Below are 19,151 nucleotides of genomic sequence, written 5' to 3' on the forward strand. Positions count from 1 at the left end.
GCCAAGACAAAGATGGTGGGTGGTAGGGCCTGCTTCTCTGCTGTAAACGTTCTTTGGTGTGTATTCTGTTTTGCTTGAGTGTAGTACAGCAGTCATCGGGCTATTTCAATCAGCTGCCTGAAGGCGGCCCCACTGTGTATAAACGTGAGAGTTATTTAACATGGTTACATATGGAAATGCCTATAACGAGTTGCTGAGGACAGATGGTCGCTTAACATGCCAATGTCTCTTTCTGGGGAGGGGGGTTAGTACTTCAATATTGTATTCATTTTTCTTTGCAACGCAATTTGGTGAATATTGAAGCAATCTATTCACTGGAAGGCCCGCAGTCTGCTCCCACCTCGGAACAGAGAAATCGGTGGTTGGCAGATTTTTAATAAAGAAAATTAGGGCCTATTGCTGATAAAAGTCCTAGTGCAGCTGCAGTACAGATTGAGTTATAGTGCAGCCAGCTTACTATTACACATGGCCAGCTGTAGATGCCGCAAGGCAGAGGACACTGTGGAGCTCTGCAAATGAAACCCATTTTCTTTTGACAATGCAACAGTGAGGAGAGAAAGACCCAGTTTCCTCTTTTCTAATGGCAGCCAATTGCTTGCACACAAGCGTTTAGTCAGCCAATTTTTTTTAAGGGATTATTACCCCCGGAAAAGCTATCCACCAATCGACTATCAACCGGGTTCCTACTTACTGCTAGGTAAATGGAGGCATGTGGAGTAATTAAATTTGCCCAATGTTTTGCCCTGCCCGGGAATCAAACCAGGTCCTCTTGCTTGCAAGGCAAGTGCTCTAACCATTACACTACAGAACTCCACAAGTTCTGAATTAACCTCTGTACAAATAATACATACCCGATGTCTCTTCTCAACCCCATGAATCTGTGCCCTCCTACCCTGCTCTCTCAGTGTATGATAAAGTATTGTTCATTTATACATTCTCAAACCCATTTGAAATTTTACATACCTCCCCAAGGACAACAACAACAACAACAAGATTCCATTTATAAAGCGCCTTTCACGTCAGGAGGACGTCCCAAGGACCCCCTACAATGTCTCTTTTCAAGGCTGAGAAGCCCCAATTAGCCCTCATAACTCATCCCTCAAACACTGCTTTCTTCCACCCTTTCTGTAAGACTGTGGATCAGCTTTGCTGCTCTCCTCTGCACTATCTCTAACACCAGGGATCAGCCTTGTTCTTCTCTTCTGGACTGTCTCTAAACCTGGGGACCAGACTCATTGATTTAGAGTTAAAAACAAGGGCAAAGATTTCTAAATATTTCTAAATATTTCCAGACTTCACTTTGTGTCTGTAAACAATGAGATGGCTGATGTCCTGCAATAAAGGTATTTCGAACTCTGAATTCTAAATTCCATCGCGTGATGTTTTGGCCAGTAAAGAGGTAACAAAACTCCCTCGTTAAATAACAACAACAACTTGGATTTATACAAAGCCCCCCATGCCGGACTGCATCTCAGAGTACTTCACAGTAACGGACCTCGGGACCTGTTTAATGTGAATAATTAATGTAATGCTTTGTAAATCTCTATGCTTTTACACTGGCATACAGGACACAGGGATGATTAAAGCATTCATCTTTCACCTCAGGCTTAAAACTAGCTCAAGACTTCTTTCAATTCACGGACTCCAGAACAGAAACTCCTGAGCAAGTCCATTCATCACATTGTAACAGGAAGTACAAGGATTACATAATGAACAATGTAAAATACGGAGGAAAATTAGAGGTTGACTGTAGATTTTTACTGATCTTTTAAGAGATATTGTATAAACTCTGCTTTCATTTAGTGGGTAACATTCCCCACAATTACGATCCTGCTTGGAATAGCAGCCTCAGTGTCCCAGAATACATAATCTTCTGACCCAAAGATGAGAATGTGACTGAGCCAATTGGACACTTTAGTCAGTGTAATTAAGGTCAACTGTTGTGTCAATTGCAGTGACTATTTGCAGGCAAGCAGCCATGAAGTGAATGACCAATTAATCTGGAGGATCATTGGCCAGGATAAGACAGAAACTCTTCTGTTTTCTAAGAGCATCACAAAGAATAGAAATTCAGGTGAGATAGTGGAGGGCGGTTGGCACTAGTACCACACATCGCCACAGGGTCAGAGACAAGAAAAATGGGACAATAAAAAGGCTTTCTGTCAGTCACACATATGATTGATTCAATGACCATTTTAAGTGAAGGCCTGACCTTCCCCCCCCACGTGGAACTGAACTCCAGTCGGGCCTTTTAGAAGCGAAAGTGGCAGGAGACAATCGGCCTTAAAAAATGTATTGAAAAATAAACGGATCCCGACAAACAAAAGTCTTGTCATAAAAATGGCCTCATTGTATTCCGCACTCTGCTTAACAACAAGGCTGCTGTGCCAGCATAGAGCCAGCACTTGGGGAAATAACTTCTCGATATTAAATCTGCTCAGCTGCAAAGCCCCACAGCAGCAGCTCAAACATGCTGCTGATTCCAGTGCGTATGAAATGACTGCTTCAGGCCCTCGAATCGCAGGTCCCTCTGCGGATCGGGACTGCTTCAACCACTCCATTACCGCGCTGATACCTCTGGAGCACTCCATTACCTCCAGAGCCACCCTGCACAGTGGCTGGAAGGTGTAGTTCGCAATGAGAGGCTATATATCTGAGTCTCTGGGCAATATCAGATTGAGTAATTAGGCACCACTACTGAGCAACTTCCCATATGCTAAAAGAGGCTGAAAGACATGTGCAGGTCAAGTAAACCTGATTCTCCAAAAAGAAAATTTCACTTCGTTTAAACAGGCGATAAGATCAATTCAGATCCAACTCTGCTTCATGTTCTACAAACCCAAACACCACGCTCCTGCTCATTTAAAAGGCTCCAAAGGTCCACGTTGTCTCGGCCCGACAGACCATTTTGTCTTAAAATTTAAGAACCCGCCAAATAGTGAAAGCCTCTTCAATTCAACCTTCTTAAGTACTGTGGAAAATTGACTGAATTTAAAAACGTGCTAACATTCTGCAGCTAAATTTTAAAGACTTAAATGGTCTTGTAGGCTCATAGTAAGGCTCTTGGACTCCCCAGGTTATACAATAGTGACCTCAAATGAATCCACAGCTAGCATTCTGCATTGTCCATGGTTGAGAGATTAAACCAGATCCCCGTATGCCTGTTAAAGGGTACATTAAAGATCCCATGAGATGATTGGAATAGAGAAGGGAGTTTCTTCTGGTGTCCTGGCCAACAATCCTCCAGATAAAATTAGTCACTCACTTTATGGCTGTTTGTGCACTATTGCTATGTGCAAATTGGCTGCCACGTTTAATTACAAAAACACATTCACTACACTTTTCAGCAATACTCTATGAAGAGTTTTGAAACATTTTTAAAGTTATAGGCACTGTATCAAATATAACGATTGGTGTTATGTTACATAAACTGCTCCAACCCAACATGCTGGAAATCCCAGAAGTGACGGCAAAATTCTAAAAGTGCAGTCATTCACTTTTTCAGAGATAAAAATGCAGATTTGCATGTAATGTATTTTCATAGGTCACTTTTTTTAATAAATGTGGCAATTTTTCTTAAAGTACCTACAATTTTGCACTGAGATTCTTTCATTGCACGAGCAATATAACCTACAGACGGTCCAAATACGACAGTGATCGAATGACCATGTTTTGGTGTGGGAAACCAGCCAGCTTTCTGCTGAAATATAATAAGAACAATCCTGGAATTTGATATCTCGTCTATAATGCCAGAATATTAGGTAGAAACCCAGCTGATTCCCCCCACATTTGAAACCTATGGGACATCTTCCCGACGTGAAAGGCACTATACAAATGTAATTTTGTTGTTGTTGATGAGGCTAATCAGAACAGTTGTAATGCCTCAACTCTTCCCTACATGGTGTTTTGAACTTTTACTGTAGGTATATTTATAGAGACAAAGAGACACACACATAGTTATAAACACAGATAGACAGACACACACATAAATGGGGGAGTGGGACTAGTTGGCAGTTCTTTCAAAGAGACGGCACAGACATGATAGGCTGAATGGCCTCCTTCTGTGCTATGATTCTGTGATACACACAGATAACCACAGGCAGAGACAGAGAAAGACACAGACAGCAATAGACAGAGTGATACTTCTTGTTAAATACGTGTTTACCTTTTCTGTACAGGAAGAGATGAAAATTCCTCAAACCCTCCAAAGACATCCTCAGTTAGTACAGCTTTGAATTTAAATTGGCTGAAAACAACACCCTGACCCAAGACGCACCCACAGGGAACACTCGTCCATCCTGCGAGATCTAGTTTAAAATTCTGGCTAACTCCATAGTTCACTGAGTGTACCAGGTCACTGTGTGTGTGAGTGTGCCCTGGAGAGAGCACCGAGGCTGTGACTGCCCTGTCTGGCCCCGCCAGCCCCTCCAACCGAGAGGTTGTGTGGAGGTTACAGAGGCCTCTCGACACAGGAAAGATGCAGGAAATAAAGAGTAAGTCAATAGCTAAAAAGAAAGCCTAAGAGAGCACAAAGAAGCATGTGAGAGATGTCAATTAGACTCTTTGATGCAAAGGTTCACTTTAGCAATGCTCTAGCTTTAACAAGTCCAGGAAAAGACAATTTAAGTATGGGTCACACATTGTACTATGGGTTACAGGGAATCAAGTCAAGCATTCAGATAGAGAGAAGGGTAAAGACAGATACCACTGGAGGATGCAATGGAGAGGCCCAGAGGAACACACACACAGCAAAGAGGATCATTCAGACACATATATTGACCATTCAGGACATTGGCAGTCTACCTTAAAACAATTCTGTGTGGAAAATTCTGGGATGATAAAACAAAAGCCTCATGGCAAAGATCGTCACCATAGCAACATTTAATAAGGGTACACAGAGCTTCTGAAAGCGAATATCAAAACATGTGTACAGCTATTGCATGAAATATGAAAAACATGGGGAATAAAAACCCAGATGATTAAAATCACAGCAAATAAATGAAGATAGAAGCACGGAGCTCCACAGTGTTCTTCAAGATTTGGAAAACTTACCAGAAATGACTGGGTAGAAATATTTCTGATAGTTTTTAATTGTGGGAATGTGCCGATACAGGGCTGACTAGCTGCCAACCGCTGACGGCAAGTTATGTGCAGAAATGATTGCGAAATTAGATTTTACATACAGTGGTTCAAATACACGATCATCAGGTATTGATGCTCCACCATGATCCCAGCCTAAAAACTAAAACCCAAAATGTGATTTCTTCATTTTTTTTAAAAAGTATTTCACATGATCCCATTTATCCTGGTTTATATTCCCCTCCTCATCTAGATTCACCCCTAAATTCAAATGAATTGCCGGCTCATCTCATTGTTGTTCAGGGATATCGCAGGCACAGATTAACTGCTGTGTTTGCCTCCGTAAAACTATTCACTTTATTTCTGATCAATTATATTATTAATTTCATTTCTGACCAATAATATTTTTGCGAAACAGTTTTCCTTTAAGTGAAGGGTGCAGAATAAATGCAAGTTGTGGTTCTTGATTGAAACTAAATCGACACTGGTCCTTGCTGGGCTGCTTGTGGAAGACATTGCTGTGTGCAATTGTGCTTCTGCATTTGCCAAAATACATAGTCATACCATTTCACAATAAATTCTGTGAAGCACTTTGAGGCGTCCTTCTGACGTGATAAGGCATTATATCAAATGCCAGGATTAATATTACACAAAGTACACAAACCACACAATCTAAGAACAGTTTCCAATCATGCTGGACCTCTGCGGATCAAACTTTGCCACTACACAGCTGTCCCCAGGAGCGGTGGAGTGAAGGATATACTTTGCGTTGTGTGTGGAGGAGGTGCCATACACAATGGGCCAATTGGCCTTTTACTGTTCCTAGTACATCAGGGCCTAAATCGTTCCAGCACTTAAACTCATCCAGGTCAGAAAACAAAAAAAAAGTTCATTTGTTTTAACCCAGACTCGAATCCAATAGGTTGGCAGCCATGAGATGTGGCTTGAGCTACAAAGCTGTAGGAGATTGATTGAAATGTGGTTCTTGTTATTTATTTCTGTGGGTAGGGGCCAAAATCTAGAAGGAACTGAACACTGGTAGAAAAGTGCTTACCCCTCATATCCAGCCTGTCAGCCCCACCCGAGCGCAAGCTCAGCCATAATGTCACGCACATGATTTAACGTCCACTGCTATGCAGCATGAAACACACAAAACTATTTTACAGGCTAGAGAAAGAATGGTTTAAATACCTTCTTCAATGCTTGAGATCTACATTTTGCCTTTTTTAAATGTTAAGATGCCAAAGCAGATTGCGATGAATTTATTCATTCGCCCACTTTCCAGGTAATCCTGTGAAGCTCACTGAATGTCCCCCTGACGTGAAAGGTGCTATATCACATGTAAGGATTATTGTATTATTATTCTCTGAAAGATACTATTCCATCTCTTTTTGTCTCCGGGCCAAGATTGTTCTATGTCTCGCTATAAATACTCAGCTGCTTCTCACTGGTACCTAGTGCTGAGTGCCTCACCATTATCCTGGTGTACACTACACTGACTGTCAATGTAATGCAACACTCTCTGGTGTACGCTGGCTCAGTAAATAGTGGTCCTAAAGATCATCCATGGAACTTCATCCACAGAGACATATACATCCAGGAAAAGAGACTCTGAGAACGTGTAAGTAAGTAACACTGACTCAGGCAAACTTCATTTATTTCTTGAGAGTACAAACACTCCCTTTCAAAAGTAAGATTCAGACGTCGTCCCAAATAATTAAGGTGTTTATCTGATGCAATTGGTGCTGTATGTACAGAGTCTATTATATTATAACAGTTTAAAAAAAAACTCACTGTACCAAAAGATTTCCTGCAGCCCAGCAGATGCTAATTGATGGTCTGTCCTGGAGCTAAAATCTTACTGATCTGACCACACATGATGATAAAATCTAACATCTCTTTGATGCACTCAAATTGTGTTGCTTATTTGGCCCTTGTATGAATTCCGACCCATATCCAGCCACTCCCCAACTCCAATCTATCCACCGCGCTCACCCCCTTTCCTCTTTCATCCCCTTCCATGATCCTCTCGCAACCCAAGAGCCAACGTTCTCCATTCGTGATTTTGCACAGACCAGTAGCTCATTCTCCAAGGGTAACCCAAACACACAGACACGCACACGAATAAATGACTGGCAAAGGAGAAGGGAGGAAGGACTTTGAATTAATCAGAATGCAATTAAATAGACGGCGATGAACTTTTACATTGTTCGTGAGACCATGATGTGGTTGGATGTTACAATAGCCAAGAAAAATAAAATGTGACGAGTATAATCTGCGGTTCTGTGTCGTTTACTCCCTTGTTCTTGCTGAGATTCCTCAGTGACTCCTATTCAGTGCTCACAGGGAGAGCTGTCAGTCTGCCAGGCAGAGAGGAAAGCCGAGGGTTCGATGCCCCGTCAGAGATGGAGGTCCTACGCTGTCTGTAAATGAGACCCAGACGGTGTAGTTTGGATGGAGTTCAGATCCACATGCTAAAGGAAATCCTAAGCATGAAACCCAACATCAGCCCTAAGCCACCATGTGTCACGGTGCTTTACTCTTACATCTATATCCTGCAGCTTGAGATAATCAACATCTCGTGCACATTTCTTAAACCAACCAGCGCAGCAAATTCAATGTGGATTCAAGCTCTCTGTGCTTTGTGCCAGTTCATCCATCTGAGGCTGCTTTTAGTTCCCTCTTTCCTCCTGCCAAGTTTTCTCCTTCAATCTTTTCCCTCTCCTCGTTTCCTTAAAATGAGTGATTCCTTCCCTTCTTCCAGAAGCTCTGAGCATCTCAGTATACCATGCCCTACAGCCCTTGTTCATGTATGAGTCTACGTGGACAGTGGGTAGCCAAGTCTGATTTAGTCCTCACCCAATGCCCACTTACCAGCACCTTCCAACAATGGATCTCCTGACTGTGATTGAGAGACCCTGGCTGACTGATATTTCTCTTCCCAAAACCACGGATGGCTGAGGTCAATTGCAGCCCTCAATGCTTCCCCAGTGACAACAACTTGCATTTATAAAGCACCCCTCACACAGGGTAGCATCCCAGAGCGCTGACAGTGGCAGAGCATGACACCGAGCTGGTGGGAGGGGGAGATACCGAGAGAAAGAATGTTCCAAAGTTTCGGACGCAGTGGCTGAAAGTGCACTACCTAAAGTTAATTAAAATTAACTGAGTTGGCAACACTGGCTATCTCAGCCCAGACTGGGATCCCAGCTTGCATCTCCACAGTCTGAGAATCAGTTCAAAGTCTTGACATCCTGGGGTTTGAATCCACAAATTTCTGACCCGGACACAATTTGACTGTTGCCAACTGAGCCAGAGGAAGCTACATAGGGAGTAAAGCGATATAAAGATGGGAGAAAATTCAAGTTTTGATATCGTGCATTGTGAATTACAGTAAAATGACAGCACAATGAAACCTTGTTATATTATAAACAGTTTTGCAAAGCCTCAGCATAAAAAACTTGTTCTGTGACTCTGATATGAGTTTGTGTGTGTGCATAAAAAAAACCTGGAAAGTTTCTATACTTTGTATGCCAGTGCTCTGGTTTAATGATTTTGGTGCCACAAATATTATATTCAATGCAGCTCAGACAAAGCTCTCTGCAAGTGATGCATTTCAAACAGCCCATCGACTGCCCAGCACATGACAAGTTCACAGGGCAAGAGCAGCTCGAGTTTGCTTACAATTGGGATTAATTTAGTGGAGGAGACGAGGAGCTGAGCTGTGCTGTGGCGTCTCTGGCATTTGCTCTAACTGGGCCTTAGAGTGTGCAGTGACTCCAGTGAGGCCAAAGTTATTGTGTTCGCCAAGTGCTGCCAACTCTCATTCCGCTCAACACACGCACAAAATGTAAACATTTCTGCTATTGATTGAGGGAATTCAATAGCTCTGACCCTAACTGATAACAATGGACTGCTTCCTGCATCGCCGGGTTACATATTGATCAGACTAAACAGACACACGGGTCATATGTGAACAGCCTAATGGTTTAGCTGCCACCCTTACTCGGCTAAACCAGGTCCGCTAAACAACAACCACAATAACAAATTACATTTGTAAAGCGCCATTCGCGTCAAGAGGACGTCCGAAGACGCTGGACAGTCAGGGATTTGACCTGCACTGTGGTCATTCACTATTCTCGTACATTGTTTAATTCAAATCTAAAATCAAAGGAGAATAGAATGGTGACAGGGGAAAGAGGACACAAGTCAGGGAAATTACCAGCCCAGGCCTGGGAAACCTCAAGAAAATGGCAATCTGACTAAACTAACTAAAACTAAAACTTCAAAGAGCAGTAAATTTGGAATTTTATTGGCAGAAAACCTTGACTAGAATTCCTGTCTCTGGTACTCGAGGCTCATATAATACATTAAATGAGAAAAAGCTGCTGTGAAGCTGGACTCAGTCCTACACAAACGTTCAAGCGCTGCACGGAATAGCCAGGGATGTGTTATTCGTGCAAGACCTCTGCTGAGGTACCTCAAAGGAAGAAGAAAAGGCTCTTCAAGGATTAGGCTAAGCTCAATAAGACTGATTCTCGGCACCTCCGCTCAATTAGAGAATGACTCGCATTTATGCAGTGCCTTTCATATAAAAATAAACAATTCAAAGCGCTTTGTGTAACTGATTAATGAAGTGAATGTACACAGGCAAATGCAACAGCTAATCTGCACCATGATATCCCATAAAAAGCAATAAGATGAGCAGCCGATTTGATTTGAATTCACGAAGTAAATATATTCATTATCATTGCATTTGATATTGTGCCTTGTCATGTCAAATCATTCAAACCGCTTTGCAGAATTATTCCGTAACGTGTAGTGACTGAAGGTGAACGCGGCAATCAATTTGCTAACAGCAATGCTCCACAGCCTTGCAGGGGTCGAAATTCCGTCACATGAACAAAGCTGCAGGAAAGGGTCTGCCAGAAAATATTTATCACCAAAATCTTATTGTAGAAACAGTACTCTTTTTGTGTGTTAGCCTCTGAAATGTTTCAAAAGGTATGGCAGCCCCATTACCAAGCCGCTGTCAAGAGAGAGGCACTGATTGACAATCAACCGCTGTGCAGCTCAGCCGTGTGCATATATATACATCTATCATATAAATTTGTATACTTCAGCAAAGGCCACTCCACAAAGTATTTGATTAGAGGGTATCTATTTCCTATCAAAGAGCAGAGTTTAGTATCTAGCCTGTGAAATCCTTTCATTTTTCCAAATAGCCCAATCAAATCAATCCTTAACCTTTCCAACTCTATGGAGCATAACCCCAGCCGACCTCGCCTCTCACAACAGTTAAACCTTTTCGGTCCGGGTATTAATCTGGTGAACAGTACTGGACACCCTCCAAGGATGGTTATATCCTTCCCAATACTAGGTGCCCCAAATCAAAGAATCGGATGATGATCAGGAAATAAAATAACGAATAAACACAATGTCATCCAACTATTCACCGTTTCCAGAATACCATAGGAACAGAAGGTCAGGGCAAAGAGGTCAAGAAATCAAGTGGGAGAGGTCAAGCGATCAAGGGAAAACACTGCCATTCTGACTGGGAGATGATAACCTGATTTGGTCAGTGAAAGTGTTGGGAACATAATTGGCTGAGGAGTCATATGCACTGAGGCAGGCAGCATGTGTGGCATTTCCCAACCTGCTTAAGCAGATGGATCTGAATTGGGGCTGATTAAATCAAAGGCCTTCTTAATTGGTTCTCATCTGTTGGAAAGATGCCTTTTGCTCGCTGCACAGCACCGAGCTGTTGAAGATGTGTTTTGCCCCAGCCTTGACAGAATGCTGGTTGGTGGTCGGGAAATAATAATAATAATCCTTGCATTTGAAATGAATGACAATCGAACCTGCATGACAAATGCACAGCCAGGATCCACCCAACACACACAAAACACAGACATAAACTCATTTCTGGTCGATGCCACCTATTTATGGCTATCTGTGGGACATTGCTGTGCACAAGGGGGTTGTCACATTTGAGTACAAATTACAGTTACTTAACAGTACATCCTGAAGCGCTTTGAGGCATCCTCCAAAATTGAAAGGTGCTGTATGAAATATAAGGATTATTATTAATATTTATGTACCCAGCCATTCCATACATATTTACGGCTATTATTGATTCATGCTCTTTTATTGCCAATAAAGCAACTGGTTCTTTCAAACATGTGGGGAAGGGGTAGAGGATACATGGGTTATTTACACAGGGGGACCAAAACTGAGACAACAAGTGCCCAGATGAGGAATAATTTTAACTACACTGTATAGTTTCCAGGAATCAAAACATGCTCTAAATGAAACAGAAAGATGAAAAAAGTGTGCATGCATTTACTAGATAGCCAAGGTGTGTTTCTCCACAAGTATCCCTCATTACGCCAATGTCATACATTACAACCTGTGCTATTAGAGTATGATGTGGGGGCATTCATCATATAACTCTGGCTGCTTTTCAACTCTGCGTCACGCATGTCCTGACACGGGCGTCTCTCTAGGAAGGCACTTGGCCAATTTCACAGAATCAAAAAGATGTGATTTCTCACCCTTTGAAGAAAGTCACTTAATCTCACACTACTCGCTTCTTCTGCTATTTCCCAATGGAATTCTACTGATCGCTGCAACAAGTCAGAATGAACTGAAAGTAGCATTTAGTTTCTTAAGCATGGGTTTCTGCAAGTGTCAGACACCCGGCTAACCCCCCCACAAAAATACATATTGGCACAACTTGGTATTTATTATAAAAGCAAAGAAAAATATATGGAAGATGCCCAAGATGACACAGTGCATTATCCGAGCCAAGCTACAGACGCTCGGAATCACAGATGCTATTTGCATTTTTAAGGACACAATTCTCAGCTGTTCACAATGCTTGTAATAATTTTAGCCCTGTTTTCCTCTCATACCTTTGAGAGCTTATTGTCTGAATGCTGGTTGCTAATTAAATTGATTTATTCTAAATTCTTTTCATAATTTCTGCATTTAATGCACATTACTGACCGCATTCGAGGATCTTTTTAATGGAATCTTCTGCTTTGGTGACACCAGACACTAGTCGAGTGTCGCTGCTGTGTTTTATCAAATTAACGAGCCCCTCGATCCCATTTCAGCCCATCCTTTGACTTACTCCTATCCGTCTTGTACATTGTGCGTCAGCCTGGGTTAGTCGGTAGCACTCTCGCCTCTGAGCCAGAATGATGTGGGTTGAAACCCTCACTTTGGTGCTTGAAACTCATACAATCTAAACTGACACTCCAAAGTAGTGGGGGTATAGTACATTGTTAGAGGTACAGTCCTACGGATTAAATGATACATTGCCTGTTTTGGGAGTCGTGACATGAGTCGTTAAACTGCCATCTGCCTGTTCAGGTCGACGTTAAAGACCCTATGGCACTTTTGTAAAGAAGAGAGTTACTTTGGATGTCTTGGCCAATGATCCCCCAAATAATATTGGTCACTCACATCTTGGCTGTTTGTAGGACATTGCTGTGTGCAAATTGGCTGCTGTGTTTGCCTAAAAAATACACAATCATTACACTTTACTGTATATCCCATGAAGCACTTTAGGACATTCTCCTGACATGAAAGGCACTGTATCAAATGATTATCTGCAGAAGTCACATTGATGTCACTTCCTGTGCGCTAAAACATCAACAACAACAACAACAGCAGCAGCAAATTACATTTGTAGAGCATCTTTCATGTCAGGAGGACATCCCAAGCCGCTGGGTTGTAAATTGCAATTGATTGCTCTAAGGTACAAGGCACTCCGTCACTGAAGTTGCTGACATTCCAACGGTTAAGTTGCACAAATTGCTATTAGCTCAGCTTCTAATTGCTAAAGCCATCTGCCCAGCAACCGGAGGAGAGGGCGATTTTAAGGGAATATGCAACCAAGAAATCCATGTTTACAGCATCTGCCATCTACCATTAACTGACAGATTTTTTTTTTTTACCTTTTCAACAACAACAGCATGCATTTGCACAAGCAGACATCAGGAGAAAAATTTCTTCAACCCTTCCGAAACACAATCTTCCTGGGATATGTTTGGGTTATAGGTTCTATGGGGCAGAATTTGATAATTAGGACAAGTCGCACCTTAAGAATATCAACAAATTTTGTGCTACGTTGCACCAGATTATCTCCCAGTGTCCTACCCAACAATCCACCCAATTTAAAATCGGCCATTCATTTCATGGCTGTTTGAATGACATTCGTGTGCACAAATTGACTGCACGTTCATCTACAAAATACATAGTAACTACGCTTTACAGTGAAACCTATGCAGCGGTTCGAGATATCCTTCTGACGTGAAATGTGCTTGATTATTTTATTATGACGGAATATGTATTATGTATATGTATAATATGTATAAATATCTAGGTGAGAGTGGTAGATAGTAATTCACCATCAGAATTCTGCAGTACTTCGCTCTTGGAGGTAATGATACCATCAGAACTGCTTGACTGAACAGCAGCCTCACGAGTGGTGCCAACTTTCTATTATCCTACACGCACCTCAGAGCTGAGAAATGACTGGAGTAAAGATCGAGGAATGTACATTTAAAAAATTGGATCTGCCTGTATTTAGCTGAATCAAAGGCAAAGCAAGCATCAAGTTCTCCTGATGAGATCAACACTTCGATGCTGTGACTGTTCGTTTCCCCCCACCACCAACACCATGGAGGCTAGAAAAACAGTCATAAAGAACAGAAACACTTGAAATCCACAGCAGATCATTCAGCATCTGAGAGCAAAAACTAAATTACAATAATAACCTCTGCATTCAATGCAGAGCCTACATATAATGTCAAAATGTCTTAAAGCCCTTTATAATAATTACTGTTAACTACAGTGACTATTTATTTGTAGGTAAATGTGGCAGCCAATTTCCTCACAGCAATGTCCCACAAATGGCCTGGAGGTAAATGACCAATTTATTTTGGAGGACTGTCTTCTAGGACTCTGGGAGAAACTTAATTCTCTTTTCAAAATGTATTGTGGCATCTTTAACCTGCACAGGCAGACAAAACCTCGGTTTTACATTGTATCCGAAGGACACCTCCTCTGACAATGCAGCACTCCCCAACAATGCGCTCGAGTCTTAGTCTAGACTGTGAGATTAATAATTATAATACTTGCATTTGATATATCACCTTATCATGTCTTTGAGATGTCTCAAAGCGCTTCACAGAATGTACTGTGAAGTGAATTGACATGTTTTCACCTTTAATAACCTCAGAGCAACTATCTTTAAATTGGATTTTAATCTGAAAATGACACTCCTAATAAAAGAAGATGGGTTTTCAAATGCTAAGCCTAGGGTTGCTCTGTGACTCTGCTGATGGCTGTCTAGATACATCATGTAGCTTGTGCACTAAAAAAAAGGATGAGAGGTTTCTTATACGAGGAGTCTCTGAAACACCAACATTGAGAACCAAACAAGAATATTCTCACTTAGGATCTCTGTGTCCTAACAGATAACATGATAGCCAGAAATTGAATACGTTTATAGAAACACAGAATTTTACAACATAGAAGGAGGCCATTCACTCCCACTGTGTCTATGTCTGTTCTTGGTGAGAGTAATTCATTAAATTCTATTTCCTAGCCTTTCCTTTTCCCCATACCCTTTTATATTTAAAATAATTTCCTTTATTAAAAAAAACTACTATGGGTTCTACAATCAACTACCGTTTATGCTGTGGGTGGGAAAACAATATGTGCTATCTCCTCAAAATTCTGCACCACTGCTCGCTCTGCTTCTTAAGTAACAAAGAAAAATATATTTTAAAATGTGATTGGGGATATTTTCAACGATACAGGGGTTCAGCGGGATTATGTGCAAATAGTCATAATAAATCTTTGCATTTGTTATAGAGTCTTTTCATGTCTTCGAGATGTCTCAAAGTGCTTCGCAGAATTGACTGTAAAGTGAATTGAATGTAGATTTTGTGAGAGAAACACGGCGGCCAATTGCGCACAGCAGGGTCCCAAAAACAGTCTCTCTCGCTCTCTTTGCTTTCAAAACCTGTCTAAACACCTATCTCTATAAGCATCCCTTCAGCCACCTTCTCCCTATCTCCCTCCCAGGTTTGGCTTTCACTCAGATTTCGAAAAGCAGTTGAGATGTTCTCCATTCTCCTACGTTAAAGGTGCTGTATCAATGCAAATTGTTGATGTATATTATGCCTATTCGAAGCAGCAGACTTCTTCAAACAGAGAAAACTGCAGGGGTTTAAAATCCAACCAGCATCCAGTGTGGACTTCACTGTGACTAGTAAAGTACCCATAAAGGTGTCTCTGATCCACAAAACATGTCCCCTAAGGTGGCAGAATTACAGTTTTAAAGACAACTCATGAATTTTTCTAATCTTTATGCATCGTTAAAAGAGCCACAATGTGATAGCAAGCGCAAAGCGTGGCTCTGATGTACAACAACAACAATAAAATTACATTTATAGAGTGCCTTTCACGTTGGGAGGACGTCCCAAAGCGCTGAACAATCAGATGTTGGGGCCCGAGCATGGGGGAGGGGTGGGGTAGGGGTGAGGGAAGGCAGAGAGGTGGGAGGGAGACCAAAGGCACGGTCGAAGAGAAGGGTCTTGAGACCGGCCTTGAAGGATGCAAGGGAGGAAGCGAGGCAAAGGGACCGTGGGATGGAGTTCCTGGTGCGTGAGAGTACACAAGCTGCAGAGTTTTTGATGATCTGCAGCTTGTGAAGAATCAAGAGTTTAATGAAAACTCAGCTCTCATCCCCCCCACCAAAAAAAATTGTGCTTTTGAAACTGCCTATAGTGCCAAAATGTCTCAAAACACTTCACAGGGAACTGCTGTCAAGTGTAATGACTGTGTATGCAAAGACAGAAACTGGTATAGCTCAGGATTGGGACTCAATTTCACCATATTTTCCTCCACTTAGCATTTGAACTCACGCCAGCTATAGCCAGTACCTGGAAACTTCCAGGAGAGCAGCCTTAGTCTAGATACACAAACCTAGGACAACATTTATTAATTTGCGTCAGTCCAAGAAGCTCTGTAATTCTGAACAAAATACAGACCCTATTTTGAATGACCGTCTTAAAATGCACTTTAATGTGACCTTTTGTTTCTTACTGAGTCAGTAAGACTGAACTTTGTAATTCTCTGTGTAGGAGAGAAACATGCTCGGACTGATCTGTTCACCCAGCACCTTGTCAGACACCTTTTAATTTTAACAGAAAGAGCGATCAACAAAACAGAGACGAGAAAGTCTTTGAATGCAACAGAACTGAAAGCACAAATTGATTATTCAGGAGCCTGACTGCTTAACGCAATGAGTTTCTCAAGAGTCGAAACACCACTGGGCATTTCTTGGGAGTGCACAGGAATATTTGCCATTCTCAAAGAGAACAGACAAGGTGAAAAGAACCTGCGATGCTTTGTCTTGTGAACAAAACAGGTCTAAAGAGCCCTCCACCTCCAGAAGCTAAGGACTCAGTTAGTCTATCCGATCTTGGTGAGGCGAATTCTCGGTCTTATTGTCCACTGCCCTATTCACACAAAGGAAGTGAAATGTGTGGAGGATGCTGCCATTTGGTTATTTTTTTAACAAACAAAAATAAATTCTTGCAAGAGCCTCCACGTTATCCCACTCCACCTCCTCTGTGTTCAGCCTTTTCTGTTACCCAGCTGTGTGACACAGGATGATTGTATGTGTAAAACATGCTTGGACCGACATATTCACAGGGCTTTGCTCATGTACATGCACATGCCCTGTACCTAGATACGCGTACACATATTCACAATCCAACTCGAACCCAAGAGTGCGCACATTGAATGGGTACCATGTTACTCCGCACGTATGTGTTTTTCTCCTTATGAAAGGATCCTTTGAGACAACGAAGATATCCAACATCCTGCAGGCAAGGCTCGAAACAAGTCACACGGGGTTTGATGTGATTCCAAAGCGATTTCTCACCCCAAAAATGGGTGCAATCACCCCTGTAAAGATTTATCTGTGATGGCACTTTGCTTTGGGGATGGGGGGGGGGGGGGGGGGGGGATGAGTTCCCATATCTCGCTGATAAGCAAGATTACCTCCTTGAAATATGTTGTAAGGCACACACTTTTATTTATATTTATGTATGCACACACACACACACACACACATACACACTCACTCGCAATACCTGAAAGCCAAGTATCTTCAGGGAAGTAGGTAAACTTGGGATATTGGTACCTAACGTTGGAGCATCGCTGGGGGGACACTGACAGGACTCAGTTTCCCACACACTGCGAATACATTTAATTCTGGGATTTAAATTTGCGCGCTGGGATGTGACTTCACATCCAGTAATTATTATCTTTTTTTGGGGGGGGAAAACAAATCACTGGCGCAAGTACAAGTGCAAGTACAAGTACAAGTACAAGTAGGGAAGGGGTGTACTTCGTTATTTCGTAACACGGACAGGATGCTCATACATGAACTTTCTCCCCCCTCCACCACCACTCTCTCTCTCTCTCTCTCTGAGCAACTGAGCAGTTAAAGCCCACTCACCGAGAGAGAGAGAGAGAGAGAGCGAGGGCTGGGGGGTGGGGGAGAGCAGCGAATATAATACATGACAACCATTTAAAGACCCCCCTTTCCCTCCCCTCCCCCTACCGTGAGTGCGGTGTGCGAGGCTGGCAAAGGATATGGGTTACAGACCAGCTTAAGGCACCAGCTTCTGGGTCGCGTCGTCTGCTTCATGTAGAAAAACACCACGGGGGCGAGTGCGGGGTAGGACAGGTGCTCCTGCTCAGCCCTCCTCTGCTGTGGGTCACCCTCCGGGGTCTCCCCGCACCCCGAGCCGGGCTCCCGACCCTCAGAGCCGGGCTCCTCTGCCTCCGCCGCCTTGCCTTCTCGGTCCAAGTCGTTGAGCTTGATGAAGGTGCTGGGCAGGGAGGACCTGCCCTCGCCTCCACCTGTCTGCATGTGATCTCCAGGCGCATCTTCTTCAGCCATGGTCGCTTTGCCACCAACGTTACGGTTCCTCCTCTCTTCCCCCTTTTCTTGGCTTTGGATTAAACCGATTTGTTTTTGCCTTTTTTTTATATATATATATATATGTGTGTGTGTGTGTGTGTGTATATATAAAATAGGAATCCCGCAAAGAAACGAGCTGACCACAGCTTCTCTCTATCTCAAGTTTTTTTGTTTTCCTTTCCTAAAGGCAGCAACAGCAACGAAGCGTCCAATTGCCCCCTTTAGGAGTCAATTGGGAACCATTGCCAGGCATTGTCAGAAGTCAAGGAATCCTTCTCCTCCTCCTCCTCCTTCTCCTCCTCCTCCTTCTCCTGCTCGTTCTTCTTCTTCTTCTTCTTTGGGGGGAGAAAATGCTCTTGCTTTTTTTGTGATAATAATTACCAAAAAAAAAAATGCAATTTCTCCACACCGATCAAAGTAAAATTCAGGGGTGAATTCACCACTTTCTTCCAATTCATCCAAGATCTTCTGTCGGATCCATTTTTTTCTTTGGGTGGGTGGGTGGGTGGGTGGGGGGTTAAAGTCACAACAAACAGTGTGAAATCCCAACAAGAAACGATGCCCCGTGGTGGTGGTGTTGTTTTTTTTTGTTTGAGTCTCTCTCTCTCTCTCGAAAAAGGAAAGGAAAAAAATATATTGCTGTTACTTGAGATTTTGTGGCTTTTGCAATTCCACCTTTTCCCTCTGTCTCTGTGTCTCTGTGTGTGTCTCTCTCTCTCTCTCTCTCTCCCTCGTGTCCTACAGGGATGAAGTAGTTGTCTGCAATTGGTGGGTAATCATCGATTTATCCAGCTTGCAAAGCAGGGACGATCATGTCTTTTATTTGCCCCCACTTTCTCTCTCTCTTTCTCTTCCTCTCACTCACTCACTCACTCACTCCGAAAAAGAAAATACTGTAATGCAAACAGGGATACGGAGAGCGAAATTGGATGCATGTAAATCCTCTCTCCTCCCTCCTCCTCCTCCTTCTTCTTCTTCTTCTCTCGCCTGTTGTCTTCAGAGGAAGGAGTATCCCCCAAGCACGGGGAGGGGAATCTTTTCCCTGGTTTTATTCAGA

General features: G+C 42.6%; 1 protein-coding gene across 1 annotated transcript in view; it reads right to left on the reverse strand.

Annotated features, from left to right (window-relative positions):
* LOC103175750 (calcium channel, voltage-dependent, T type, alpha 1G subunit) overlaps positions 1–18,563 on the reverse strand; it is a 158,173-nt gene extending 139,610 nt beyond the window's left edge. Inside the window, 1 exon segment of the mRNA XM_042342353.1 lies at positions 17,766–18,563. Coding sequence (XP_042198287.1) covers positions 17,766–18,073 — 308 coding nt within the window. The 5' untranslated portion in view covers positions 18,074–18,563.
* Positions 18,564–19,151: the final 588 nt, after the last annotated feature.

The sequence above is a fragment of the Callorhinchus milii genome, unplaced genomic scaffold (assembly GCF_018977255.1).
Source record: "Callorhinchus milii isolate IMCB2004 unplaced genomic scaffold, IMCB_Cmil_1.0 Scaffold20, whole genome shotgun sequence".
Classification (NCBI taxonomy): Eukaryota; Metazoa; Chordata; class Chondrichthyes; order Chimaeriformes; family Callorhinchidae; genus Callorhinchus; species Callorhinchus milii.